General features: G+C 34.6%; 2 protein-coding genes across 2 annotated transcripts in view; one reads left to right on the forward strand and one right to left on the reverse strand.

Moving 5' to 3' along the window:
* The window catches only part of LOC134854959 (uncharacterized), a 69,517-nt gene extending 66,405 nt beyond the window's left edge, over nt 1-3,112 (reverse strand). Inside the window, exons 1-3 of the mRNA XM_063871339.1 lie at nt 2,342-3,112; nt 1,269-1,349; nt 192-1,002 (exon numbers count right to left, since the gene is read on the reverse strand). Coding sequence (XP_063727409.1) covers nt 192-1,002; nt 1,269-1,349; nt 2,342-2,681 — 1,232 coding nt within the window. The 5' untranslated portion in view covers nt 2,682-3,112. The remainder of the gene's footprint in view (nt 1-191; nt 1,003-1,268; nt 1,350-2,341) is intronic.
* LOC134855374 (cleavage and polyadenylation specificity factor subunit 2-like) overlaps nt 1-13,791 on the forward strand; it is a 372,284-nt gene that overhangs the window by 165,979 nt on the left and 192,514 nt on the right. The gene's annotated exons all lie outside the window — the stretch shown is intronic.

Genomic DNA, 13,791 nt, shown 5'->3' on the forward strand with positions numbered 1-13,791 from the left:
ACATAATTTAATCAATTTTTATCCAAGAAAGTTATGCGCGGGCATGCTTTTTTTAGTGACATCCTTTTTAACTGTAGGCAATTGCCAGGATAAAACTCCAAAGAACACAAAACACAAACTCTTTGCAATGCGCTCGGTAGGTTTTGAAATTATAACGTTTTGGCGGAAAAGCAATATTAATGTTAACTGACTTAGACGCCAACTCCCGTTGCAGTTTCATCTTCTCACTTTCAGCGTGTTTCACCTTGTCTGTCGGGAGACCGGGAGCCGCTTGCAGCATATTCCAAACTTCCTCCATGCTACTTCGAAACGCCTTCTCCGATGTCGCATCTTTCACGTCACGACAGGCGTCTAGAAACATGTATTTGAGCCCTGGACTTGCAGCCGGAAATTTTGTTTTGACAACTTCTAAGTATTCGTCTGCTATTTTTTGATCAGTTTGCTCTGAAACTCTTTCTCTTTCTTCTCTGAAAGCAGGCTTCATCGAAAGTCGAGTAAAAATTATTATCGTTTGCTTCCAAAAACACTCTCCGAACATCTCCTGGAAGTATCCTAGCATTGTTGTCAGTGATAGATCGAGACGCGGGCTCTGTCCATTAACAACCAACACGAAAACGTGTATGTAGTCACATTTTGTTTTGAGTTTGGAAATTAAATCTTGGATAACTTTGGTATCGGTATCGCGATCTGGGTCGTCAAAACCGATCGTATCGATTAGACTAATCGGACGATCGGTTCTCCCATCAAACGACACGTCAGCTAGTTGGGTACTACCAGTACATCCTTGAGCAGATGAAGACACTTTAAAAGCAGAGTTTTTGTCGTCCAAACCTGCAATGACGTTGCAGATACTACTCTTGCCACTGCCGGTCTTGCCGACAATGAGTAGCTTTCTGCGGCCATTACCGACCAGATCGTTGACCATTTGTGGCCTCCAGTCATCTGTTGTGGACATCTGGACCTTTTTTTTGGGAATAGCCCCCTTACTAGGAGAGGGTACGGCTGAAAATCACTTTTTTCCACCACGTTATTTTTTACTCCAAATTGATTAAATCTTCAATTGTTTATCTCTGTATAAAATTTGCAGAAAGAACGATTCAGATTCCACGAAGTTTGGGAAATGCAAATTATAGAACATTTCCAGAATTATGATTTTGTATTTAAAAGATAACCCGCGACTTGTTTTTCTTAAGTAAGACTGTAAGACGTCCTCAACAAAGTGGTGCTAATATTGTAATTTATCGTCATTATGGAAACTATTATCTAACCTGTTGTTTTAGATGGAGAGGGTAAATTTGCAGTGTCCGTGGTTCTGCTAGGCCTCGTTTCTTTTTTGTCAGATGGTCCGACTAAAAAAAGAGAGATATAATATCCTGTTTCACTCCAATTTATTTCTCCAAATATGCATAACTGCTGAAACAATTGAAAAAGCACATCTGAACTAAAATTATAATATTTCTATCGAGACGATTTGCAAAAACTGAACTAAATTGTTGTAGATCTTTTATTGCTTTTCGTTTTAAAAAAACATTTTGTTAATTGAGCCAAAAAACGGCGCTCAATCTATCGAACATTTTTGCATTTTATATTTTAACATCTAAAACCATTACCACGTCGTCTTAACACTATACCCTAAAAAGTTATTGGTTAATCTTGTCTCATCGAGTGTACCGACTCTGGTCGTCTCGACTTTGGTCCGATACATTCTCAGCCTACATTGACTTGGGCAAAAAAACTGGCGTTCGTCAACCCATACTGTCGATACAAATGGTTTTGTACGAATCCTTAGTTGAACACCTCAGCCCAGAGAGTTTTAGTCTAGAAAACTTAGACCTTAAATCGCAAAAATTGAGACGTAGAACGCAAAGTTTTGCCGTGGACCTTCACCCTCACCTTGAAGCCACCGCGCATCCAGATCCCGACCCAAATTGCATAGTTGCGACGAGAGTTTGAGTCTGACAAGCCCGGAAATAAAATCAGGAAGCCGTGCCGTATATCATCTGAATATATCAAAAATGCCGGCAAAAATCTGGACAAAAAATGTAAAAAACTGGAAAATTGCAAAAGTCTGGACATTAAGCCGCAAAATTCTGGTGAACGTATTTCCGGACTTTCGCGACTTTAAGATCTTAGCAATCATATGTCTAGTAAAACATTGGCGTCAAGACCTTCGCAATCATATGTCTAAAAAACATTTTCGTTACAATCAACTTGGGTCTTGATCGGGATGAGCGCGCTTTTTGATGTTTGGTCATGATTACTTTGGAATCTCGACCCTGGAAGAAAGGAGTCATAGCTGTAACTCACTCTCATCTATGACCAAGAACAAAATTGAGCTAGCCTGAATTTGAAGAGAATGGCAATGGTCCACTGCTTCTTTCTCTCAAGATTTTCTTATAAGTTTCGCTTAAAAACGCCTCATCTCCTCGAATTTCCGGAACTTCGAGATCTTCAAGCTGAACTGTGTTTTTAACTGGCATTTGACACGTTTTGACTGGGCATTTTCTGCTGGGCAAACCCAAGGTCCTATTTGCACAGCGCAGTGGGGATTTTGGTCCACATACCAAATGACCACAAGGGAGTCTGCGGGGGTCTACGAACTTCTGCATGCATTGACTGCAAAACATTTGATAGGCGGTCGAGTGGATTATCCCTCCTTCTGTACTGGGCGCGGCTCCCATAATTACGAGATTTAAGTTGTTTAAGTTGAATTGATTACAAAAAAAAAAGAAAACAAAATCAGTGTTTTAAAAAAATGGTGTTGAAAATTTTAAGACACAGGCAAATGAGTTTTTACTTAAAATTTTGAATCATAAAACGAAGTAACTCTCAGTATAAACAGTTTCTATTTACAATTTTAATACAAAATAAGAAAATAACAGGAAGTATAAATATTATAACGAAATTATTTTTTTCGATGTGTTCAGATTTCAAATCATTTGAGATTGGACTTGCACATTTTTATTCATAACCGAGTTCAAACGTTTTGCACGAGATTTTTAATTTTGTTTTGCATAGTTACAAAGTGATTATAACCAATAGCTCAAATCTAAATTTGATAAACTCTGCGCACAGTTTAAATTTTGACCATTCCAGATTGTTGTGATTTTGTTTTTTATCTGTGAGAACATTACGTTTGTAACATCGATTGATTTTTCATTTTTATCAAATAAGTCATATAAATTTGTGTTAATCTGTTTTCATTTTGTACCGGCTTTCGCTGTGGCTTTTAATTTATTCAGCTTATGAAGACATTTACTTTTTTCGATTTATCATATTTAACCAACTTACCAAAACAGTGGACAGAAAATATTTCTAATTCTTGTTTTCAGCTATCTATGAACGTATTTTCATTTTTCATTTTTGCTCAAACAACTTATGCATATGACAAAATTTACGTTTTTCAAATTCACGTTTTTCAATTTTCTTTTTCATCAGTATCTTTATAGCTGATATATCAAACGTTTTGTTAACTTTTACGCACAGTTAAAATCAAAATAAAAACTATTCGTCCTATGAATATAAAAATCAGCGCATTTAATGAAAACGGATTCTGATCGAAACCATTTATAAAAAAAACTGAGTAGTAGATCTCAATAAATGTCTATCGGATGCCTAGACTGAAAAGTTTGCAGACATTATTAGGCACGGAACAATTTTGGTGACTGATTAAATCGTGGTCACCCGGTGTTTTTGCTTTCAGTTCATTCGATGTTTTAGGTTGTATTCACTCCATATTTAAAGCTCCCACTGATTAATTTCTTTTCGTGGACTTTTTGGAGGTTTTTGGCGTGCAAATCTCATTCTCACTAAGCTTGATCAAAAAATAGAGCTTTGCCAACTTATGAAAGTCAAGAGAATCTTTGTCAGAGCTAAAATGTATTTATAAAAATTCAATTTTGGTAAAAATTTAACTGTACCACACTTTGTTTCGAATGAAGTTCACTTTATCGACAGCACGTACTAAAATTTTGGGGGCCCAGCTGACAGTTTTTAGAATGATTATAACACCCATGGGAGCCTTAGATCGAAGCTAACCATGAAGAGAAAATGAGAAGAAAACCTTCAGTTCGAAACTTCCAGTTCCTTAATAAAACGTCAGTAAAACTTCTTTTAAGGATACCAGTTTTGGTTGATTTCAGTTTTCTCTTGTTCTGTAGGGCATTTAGAACTTTTGTTAGATTTCTCAGGCCGTCACAATCTCTTGATTTTTTGTCTTGATTGACAAGCGATGAGATTCTTATCCGCCTGGTTGTTAAAAATCAGGCAACTTCTTTTCTCATGGAACTTTTTCATAGATATTCTTAATTCTTGACGTAGCTTCAAAATGCAGTTTTTCTAAGATACTTTAATTATCGTTCTGAACTATATCTATTTATTATCCAGGGTTACAGTATTTGGCAAAAAAACTTCAATACAAACATACCCGGTTTGACCTCCGTAGAGCAAAAATGCTAGCCATACAATTCCATAAACTAAGTCTATGAAAAAAACTAATCATACAATTTTCATAAATTTTGCGAAAATGGTGTCGTCGAATTTTCGAAAAATTTTTCTCTTGTTTTGGCTCTAATATTCGTTTTAATATTCGGTGTATCGTACTAAATAAAAAAAGAAAAAGTTTTTGTCAAAAAAATGCTAATCATACTGTTTCGATATATGAAAAATGCATGACTAGCATTTTTTGATGGCAATTACAAATATTTTTCAAGGTATTTTTTAAATTGGCCTCAAAATTTTTTGTGTTTTTTCAACCGCAACTTGATTTTCGTACTCAAACAAACAATTTTTGAAAAAAACAATTACTTGCAAAGTTTAAATTTATGTGTGTATAACGTAACCCTGGTTATACCAATATTGGATTTTTTTCTTTTTCTCTTCCTAATTTTTATCAAAATTAATTAAATTCCTATTGTTTTTCTTTGACTTGTTTTTGTATGCCTTGATCGATGTCTGGTAATTTAAAAAATCAAATTTTAGATCTTTGAAAATTTTTGCCATAATTTAATAGTTCGTTACTTTCGTTATATTATTTGTGAGACAGAATTAAAACCTTTCAGGCTGTTTCCAATGCATTTTTAATGCGAGACGGCCAAACCTTTGGTTACTACGTTTGAGTAACCAAGTTTTATATCATTTGTGTTGCGTTACAAACACAACAAAACTGTTCTGAGAAATTAAAATGTAAAAAATCAATGTTTTTGGTTTATGGAAAAGTGCTAGTCATACAATTTCCATATATGAAAAAATACTAATCATAGACCTTTCATGCAATTTTCTGTATTTATGGAATTGCATGAAAAGTGTACGACTAACATTTTTGCATATATGAAAGTTGTATGATTAGCATTTTTGGTCAACTCGGGTACATAAAACAACACGATGTAAAAAAAAATTAGAGATTAAAATCTTGCGGAAGATTGCTAGGCATGCAATTCCTCTGATGGTAAGTTTTCACGCATGTTTACTTAACAAATTAAATAAGTGGCTCAAAAAAATTGTAAAGTAGAGTGTTGACTAATCCGGGGCTATTATTTTGGCATCTGATTTTTTTTTCAAGAAATGGAGAAAAATTTGTTTAAAAGATTTCAAAAAACGGCTTTCGTTTTTCGTCAAAAATTTTCAAAAAAGAAACAATCTGATCAGCCGATTAGTTTTACAGTCTGAATAAACATTGATGATTCTTGCAAGGTGAACATTTGAACCAAGATTCTCCACTGACAAAATTGGTTTCACATGGTCGGAAGGGTTCGCGTTTTTTGTTCCAACTTTCGAAGAAAAAGATAAATTGAAATGATCGGGGTGGCTTTTCGATTCAAACCAAAATAGTTTTTGCTCTCTCGGGGAATCAATCGATAGATCTTCGTCTGGACAATTCACTCAGTCTAACTCGGGTGTAGTTAAACCGTAAACTATCTAATTTGACGCGTGTTGAATTTCAGCTAGTTTATGTTAAAGTTCTGCACACGATTGACATTTTTACACATGAAATTTTATATTATTTGCCCAATTTTATAGATTTGTAAACAATTGATTCAATATTAAGCCTATGCGACATCAGTTAAAGCGCAGTTGAAACATTCAAGATTTCGTCCTGAAATGAGCAGTTTTTTTCCAGTTATTATTCAAGTTTCTAGCTGCAATGAAAATAGTGTTGCCACCTGCAACGAAAGCTGCACTAAATCTTTGTCAGCTGCAATCAAAATTTATTTTAAAAATTTTGCTTGTAAGAGTGATTTAGCATGCTAAATGATGAGGCCATTTGAAACTAATTAGATACTCAACTGTATCTCTTTTCTAAGGAGCCAAAAATTACAGTTATCTTTGCTGTTTGATACTTAATTTGACCCTTGTAAATTAAAAAACTATCATTAGAATGACCCTGCAATTGTAAGGCCCTGTCCAACTGCGGTTAAAAGCTGCGATAACTACCAGTTGGAATAAAACGGCTCTGAATGACTGTCGGATGACATGAAATTTTACATCGAAAAAGTTTCTTGATTACGATGATCTTTTCTTTAGTACAAAAATATGGACAAAAAAGTTAAAAAACCAGGATAAATTTGAATCGAAGTAAAACCAATTAAAAAATTTTTTATCTACAATTATATTTCAAGTCGAATCTATTTAATCCTTATGTGTGTCATTGAAATTGTTTTCTCTGCTGTCAAAAAGCAAAGATAATTGGATTTTTTATATATGTTTGTTCATAAAGTTAAGAGCAATTCAAATCAACTGGAATCCAATTAATATGGTGAATCTTTCTTTATACAGATTGTATTCAGATTTTATAAACTCGAATAGAACCTATATAAAAAATCACGAAGACAGATTATATGAAATGATTTGATTCAATAGCTACAAAATCAAGTCAAATCTAATCTATTTTAACTGTTATTCGTGCAATTGAAAAGGTTTTTTTTCTTGTCAATCAGCAAATCTCAATGAGCTTTATCCATGTTTGTTCAAAAAGTTAAGAACAATTCACATCAAATGGAATTCAATTGAATCGAGGAAACTATTTTTTACACAGATCATAATCATTTTTTCTTGACTTTTTGAAAAACTGGAATGAAAAAATGAAATAATGAAAAACTGGAAAATAATATCGTAAAGTATGCTCTCTTGTTAACTCTGCAGGCTAATGCTTGAACTTAAATGAAACTATAAGAGCATTAGCCATCAGTTTTGTGCCACAAATATTGTTGTTACCGATAAGATTTCTATTTTTTGCTGATTCAATTTTAAAAAAATTCTGAAATTGTTGATTTTGAAATGAGCTTTACAAAATTCACGCCTACACTTACTTCTCAATACCCCGACAAAAACTCAAAAAGGTCATGCTGAAGCCAATTGTTTGCAGAGAACCTTTATGCTCAGTTGACTATGGATCAAGATAACACTGATTGAATTTTTTTGAATGAAAATTTTTATATAATTTATTAGCGAAAAAACAATACAGCTCCCGCATCCAGTTTCAAGCGTGAAAAATCGATTATAATACGATTTTAGTACCAGTCTTGCTAAAGTTGAGAAACATTTGATTTTAATCAATTAATAATCCATTACAATATCTCTTCTTAAGATCAAATTATAATTTATTATAATCCATTATAATCGATTATAATCGATTATTTGTTCGTCAAAATTTCGATACAATTACAATAAATTATAATTGATTAAAATCCATGATTTTCATTCAATTTTCTGATTCACCAGTTTTTCCCAAAAGTCCATTTTAATTGATTATAACTGATTTTAATCGTTTTTATTTGTCCATTTTGTCTTCGAAGTTGCATCTAAATTGCTATCACGTTATGCTTTTTGTAGACGTTGGTTCCTATGAAAAATGAAAAAAAGGTTTTTAAAGTTTTCCAATCAATTCAATTTTGTAGGGTTTTTTATATTTCTTTCCCATTAGAGTTCTTTTGTGATGCATATTATAAATTTTTTAACCAGCAAAACATCAGCAAACTGATTCAGCTTCGTGATTGATTCGGAAGATTTATTTTTCATCTACCGCGGGAATCTTTCCACTTATATGAAAGAATCTCAATAAAACTTTTGTTTCGAGTTAAGAATTTGTGTTTAGATGAATCAAAGTTTTCAAGAGATCTCTCTTTTAGAGATTTTCTTATCGACACAAATATAATAACCCATAAGATTTAATTCGAATATAGTTTCGATCTGACAAAATTTTGTCAAAATAAGAGATTATAATCAATTATAATTGCTTATAATTGATTCTAAGGGTTTTTTTTGTAAAAACTATAATTCATTATAATCGATTATAAGAGATTATAATCCTTTGAAAACATCACAATGAAAAGCAATTATAAATCCTTTAAACATCTAATTTTGGTAAATATAATCAATTTTAATTGTCAAAAAATATCATAATAATCCGTTATAATCAATTTTTCATGCCTAAACTTGGATGCGGGCTGATATGAACACTTCTATATGCAAAACAAACTTTTTTGGAACATCCAAAAATTAACTCCAATTGTTTCCACTGAGACATGGATAGATTACATTAGCTAAAACAATTCCATCGACAACATTTTTTAAGCCTCAAAACTGATCCAATTTTTTTTAAATGGATCAATTTAAATAATTTAAAAATCCAGTTCGGTGCAAGGTTAATCGACTTAATTGTTTTTTGTCAGCGTAAGTAACATTGAAATCAAAACTTCATCTAGTAAGCATGATTCATGTTAAAATCGGAGCCAAATTGATAGCAAAATCGGGAACCACGACAACGGACATGAGTTTTTCCAATGTTGGCTCCAATAAAATCCCCACGTTTTTATTTGATCTGTTTCAGACAATGTTTTACTAGTATTATGGCTGGAGGCGTGTTGTTACGACATTACTAGTTAGATTAAAGAGAGGTTCACAATTAAAAGTTTTTTGCATACAACAACGTTAAAGTAGTTTTTAAAAATTGAAAGTAAAAGTGGAAAAATTGGAAAAATCACCAATGTTTTCCATGTGTTCATTTTTTTTGGGTTGACATTAGCCACCAATTGTTGTTACCTAGTTCAAGAAGGATTACTTTGAAAATTTACAAGTTTCGGGAATTTTTTTTTGCCAGAAAAAGAGGTTTTATTACGAGGTCAAGCTGTGCACAGGATGGGCGCACAATTTTGTCTGTGTGTGTTCCTGGAGTCCAGAGACAAGTCTTTAAACATGTTAAAGTTTTTTCAGAACGATCAAAGAAAACGAAAGACCAGAGAGAGCGTTCTTGTTGCGGAATCCGCTTACAATGCACAAAATGCACACTTTGGCCTCGTAATGTTAATTGGTACCAATTTATGAGTCCGAAGCTCTTTGTTAGCCCAAAAAAATTTTCCGCTAGAAAAGTAAATTTAGAAAGTTGTCGATCACTCTGTTAGAAAGTTAGAAAATTAAGCTCTCTGAAAATATGTTAAGGGCGGCATTTAGCATCATAAGTTCTGGCTGTAGTTTTTTGTCAAAGAAATATAATTTGAAAGATACTCAGGCAAACAAATTTGTTCTAGGCTATTTCAAAACAAATCTTTGTGTGTTACACCAAATTTTATAAAAATCAGCGTAACGGAATTGTTCAATATTCTGTATCATATAGTTTAGATTATTGAAAACGATCAAAGAAAACGAAAGACCAGAGGGAGCGTTCTTGTTGCGGAATCCGCTTACAATCCGCTTTCGTTTCTTATAAGATTCCATGTAGTTCCTTACATACAGAACGTTAAATGAAATCTCATTGAAAATCTCTTTAGCATAAGTTTCTACCAACATCACTTTTCTATACATCAAAACTCATATATTTTTTGTTTCGGTGTAGGTTATTTTGTTTTGCCAATTTCAAAGGCAAAATTTTGGCCAGTTTCTAAACAGGTTATTCTGTATCTTACCGAATAAAAACAATTTCATGATAACTAAATCTGGGCTCAGAAAAACTTATTTAATTTGAATAAGAGTTTCAATCTGGACTCATTCTAGACAAAAATTCACAAACATTTAGACTCAATTGTTTTTGGAAAACGGTTTTTTTGAGCAAGGAACTAATTTTGTCACTACATGAGCAAGAAACAATTTTGATTAAAAAACTTTGGCTCTGTAAAAAACCTTTTTTACACAAACATCATATTGAAAAAAGAATGGTTAGTAAAATCCTTCCAGCAACCCATCTGAGCACGGCCAGGAGCAATGATATTGACTTTATCAAAACATTAGGACTATTCAGATGAGCTTAACTCTCCATCTGAGAACTCACCTCCAATTAGCACTACTCTGTATCCTGAATATACGCTCCGGGAAAACACCTTTATCACTTGACGGCTTCGGGCCTTGCTACGATCCACAAATACTTATGCTTCACTCAACAGAGCACCGCTAAGAGCAGATCACCTTATCACCTGTGCTAGAGTCAGTTTGATGCGAAGGATTGCCGACTCAGGTGAGATGACGAGTCAGTCGGTTCGGATGCGCTGTTCAATTTTACATGCTGGTGGCAATGTTGCATGAGTTCAGTCCATCCACTAACATAGACATATATCCTTGTACAATTTGGTTAGGGGTAACCAAAACTGATTTTTTTTGGAACCCCTTGTTGGGCTGCTGATTTTTTCAATTTTTTATCATTTCCTTGTTTTCATTTCCATGATAATTTTGACCACTATCTGGGCATATGGTCTGGGCATATGGCTCTGAATGATTGTCTCTGAGAAGCTTTTCTTCTCGTTTTTTCCATGAAGTTTGTGTTACAGTCTTCATTAGCACATTGAACTATTTGCGAACTTTCGCCAAAACTATTTGTTTCGAAATCCCATTAACCCGTGAAATTAAGTTTGTTTGTCAGATAGTGTACCCCGCTGTTCTGATCACACTTTAACATGAGCCATGTTCGTCCAAATTTGATTTCGACTGGCGTAGTTTTTACTTTTTAATTGAGTTCCTTTATTCTCATGTCGTTTTTGTTGCTCTATCAAGATTACCACTTTTGAAAAAAGGGTGACTAAGCCGTATAAGAAGACTAGATTTAGGAAAGTCTCGATGACGAGCTCCTTGTTTTTGAGTGTCAGTCCTTTCGACAGGGCTGGTCTAATATCCTTCTATTAGTAATGCAAGCGCTGTTAGCTTTGTCAGCGCTGCCATGAGATGGTCTGATGATGCGATACTCGAAGTGATAAACCTGTAGATAAAGCACGTTGATAGAGACTCCAATTTTGACTGGGAAGGTGATAACAATTCTTTTTGTTTCTCAGCAGAGATTTGTAATTAAGCCAATCCAAAGTATTAGCCATCTAATTTAGCGACTTGGGACTTGGTAGCTTTTGTTTGCTTGTCAAAAATCAGAGCCAGATCATCAGCGTACGATACATTTTCTCTCCTCTGGCTTTGCTTAGGAGTAAGTCAAAAAGGATGATAAATAACAATGGGGCTAAAACGCGCCCTTGCCGCATCTACAAATTTGTCTACCAAGTAATAATTTTATCTCTTTATCTAGTTTTCCGATCGGCTTGGCATGGAGCATAAAAAATAGCACTTCCCTGTCCTTAGAATCACAATGGTTTTTTAAGGTCGAGGAAAGTCTTTCAACGAGGTGAAAGTTTTTGAAGCAAACATCTGGTGGCCAGATAGCTTTTCCAGTCGACCTTGTCTTTGGAACACAAATTGAAAGGACCTTAGTTTTTTGGTAGTATTCTGATTAGTATTTTCCATACAATCCAATTATGTAATTTCTGATTTTTGTTTTTCGTGTATGGGTTTGTATAAAAAAAAACTTTTGTGTGATTGGAGGTCAACCCAGGTGTAAGTAGGAACAAGCCTATTCCTCGTTATCAGAATTCCCGGGAGCTCACAGGCTTAAGATTATTAAGCTCTTCAGCGTTAACGAGTTTGTAGGCTCGCAAGAATAGATATTTTCATAAGCTTGACGTCTGAAAATATTTTTTGAGGTTAAGGCTTGAAAGGTCTTGGCATAGTGGAGTGACTTGCAAATATGCATAAACTTGTTCTTCTTAAGTCAGACCATAAAAACGCCCACTCAGCCATGATAATATGTTCAACTTTTCAGTAGTAAAAAAATTGATTGTGTGGGAGGCGGTAGTGAAAGAGCATATAACTTTTTGTGATTGTTTCGACCAGCATTGTTTAATGTTTCAAAGCTTGGGTCGCCTGACCCAAATACCCTGATAGTTGACTTGAAAATTATTGACTTAATTAACAGTTTTTTTGGTCGATAATTACAGAGTCAATGAGTTTCTTGATAATTGAAATAACAAAAATTGTGAGGTATGGATTGGCTTCGTGATATTTTAAACAAAAATTAGAAGAAAAACAGTCAGTTTATTGATAAATTAATGCATTCACTATTTTTTATTGAGAATCAAACACATGAACTTTTTGAAATTGCATTTTTCTGCTTAGTGTGCAGAAAAGGGGGCAGTGGTGAAGTGGTTACGTCTCCGCCTCTCAATCGAAAGGTCGGATGTTCGAGGCCCACAAGGATCCGTGCTCGTTACTCGAGGGTGAGGCAACATTACCCAGCCCAGAAAAATAACCAAAAAAATGCAAGTAGTTCTTAAGCAGGTGCACAACAGCAGTTCGCCGTGATGAGCTGTACAGCTCGTATGATGATCCTATCCCTCGTGGATAAATAATCTTGAGTAGTGTTGAACAATTAACCCTTTCTCATTTCTGGACACCCTCATTTCTGGTTGCTCTCTTATATTTAATTCTTATTATGATTCTTGCCAACCAAAATAATCAAACATTGTACCAAAAAATTTACCTCAATTCTAGGTCCTTTTCCAACTTCGCGACAGTTTTAGTGTGGTAACTTTTTGTCGCATTGTAGCGAGCAGATTTGACTCCCGCCCTAATGATATATGGAACCGTCGCTTCCATACTCCCGAAGTTAACTGTGATCCGTCATCACCGTCCTGTTTCAGGTCATTAAAATCTTCAACTTATTTTACTGACTCCCACCCTGACTTTCATTTTTACGATTTTTGTTTCAATCACTCTCCCTCCTATTTTTTCTATATGTAAGTTCTCTTCTCTACAATGAGCTTTGATTGCATTGTTCCTCTTTGCGTTCTGGACAAATAGACAACCTCGTCACTACTTTCCAGGCACGTAGTTTTGAGGGTTGACATCGTTTAGCTCCCACCATTATCGCAGAATCTATTAGTAATTAATCCACCCTTTCTTCACAATTGTTAAAACATCCCTGGTGCTTCCTGCATTGACGGCTGGTTCAAATCCATTGTCAGCACTGATTGATTTCTTTAGAGCTGCAGTCCCGGATCGAGATCTCGCTCAAAAATCGCTCAAGATATGAGCGGTTTGAGCGGTTTTCCAGCAAGATTTGAGCGGTTTGAGCGTTTTGAGCGGTTTGGGAGCTTTTGTTCGAAAAACCGCTCAAACCGCTGAAATCTTGCCTAAAAACTGATTGAAAACGGCTTATTTCATGGGGTGGAGCTTTAACGGTTTTTCAAGCTAATTTTGTGCGGTTTTTAAGCGGTTTTTGAGCGGTCTTTTAAAGAAAATCAATTAAAATCATCAAAAGGCCTGGAAAAATCATCAAAAGGTCTAAAGTTACACAAAAATTTCTAATTGAACTCTAGGGTAATTTTTCGTGTAGTCGGCAGATTTGGTCCAGGTTATCCAGGCGTATGACTTCCAGCTGATGAGGAGGAGGGTCAAACTGTTTTACAGATCTGACTGACAACTACGTGGTCAACTGCATCTCTGCAATCAGACGAGAAGCAGACGAAAAATCCCTGAGGTTAACTTAGT

The sequence above is a fragment of the Symsagittifera roscoffensis genome, chromosome 10 (assembly GCF_963678635.1).
Source record: "Symsagittifera roscoffensis chromosome 10, txSymRosc1.1, whole genome shotgun sequence".
NCBI classification, from domain to species: Eukaryota; Metazoa; Xenacoelomorpha; order Acoela; family Convolutidae; genus Symsagittifera; species Symsagittifera roscoffensis.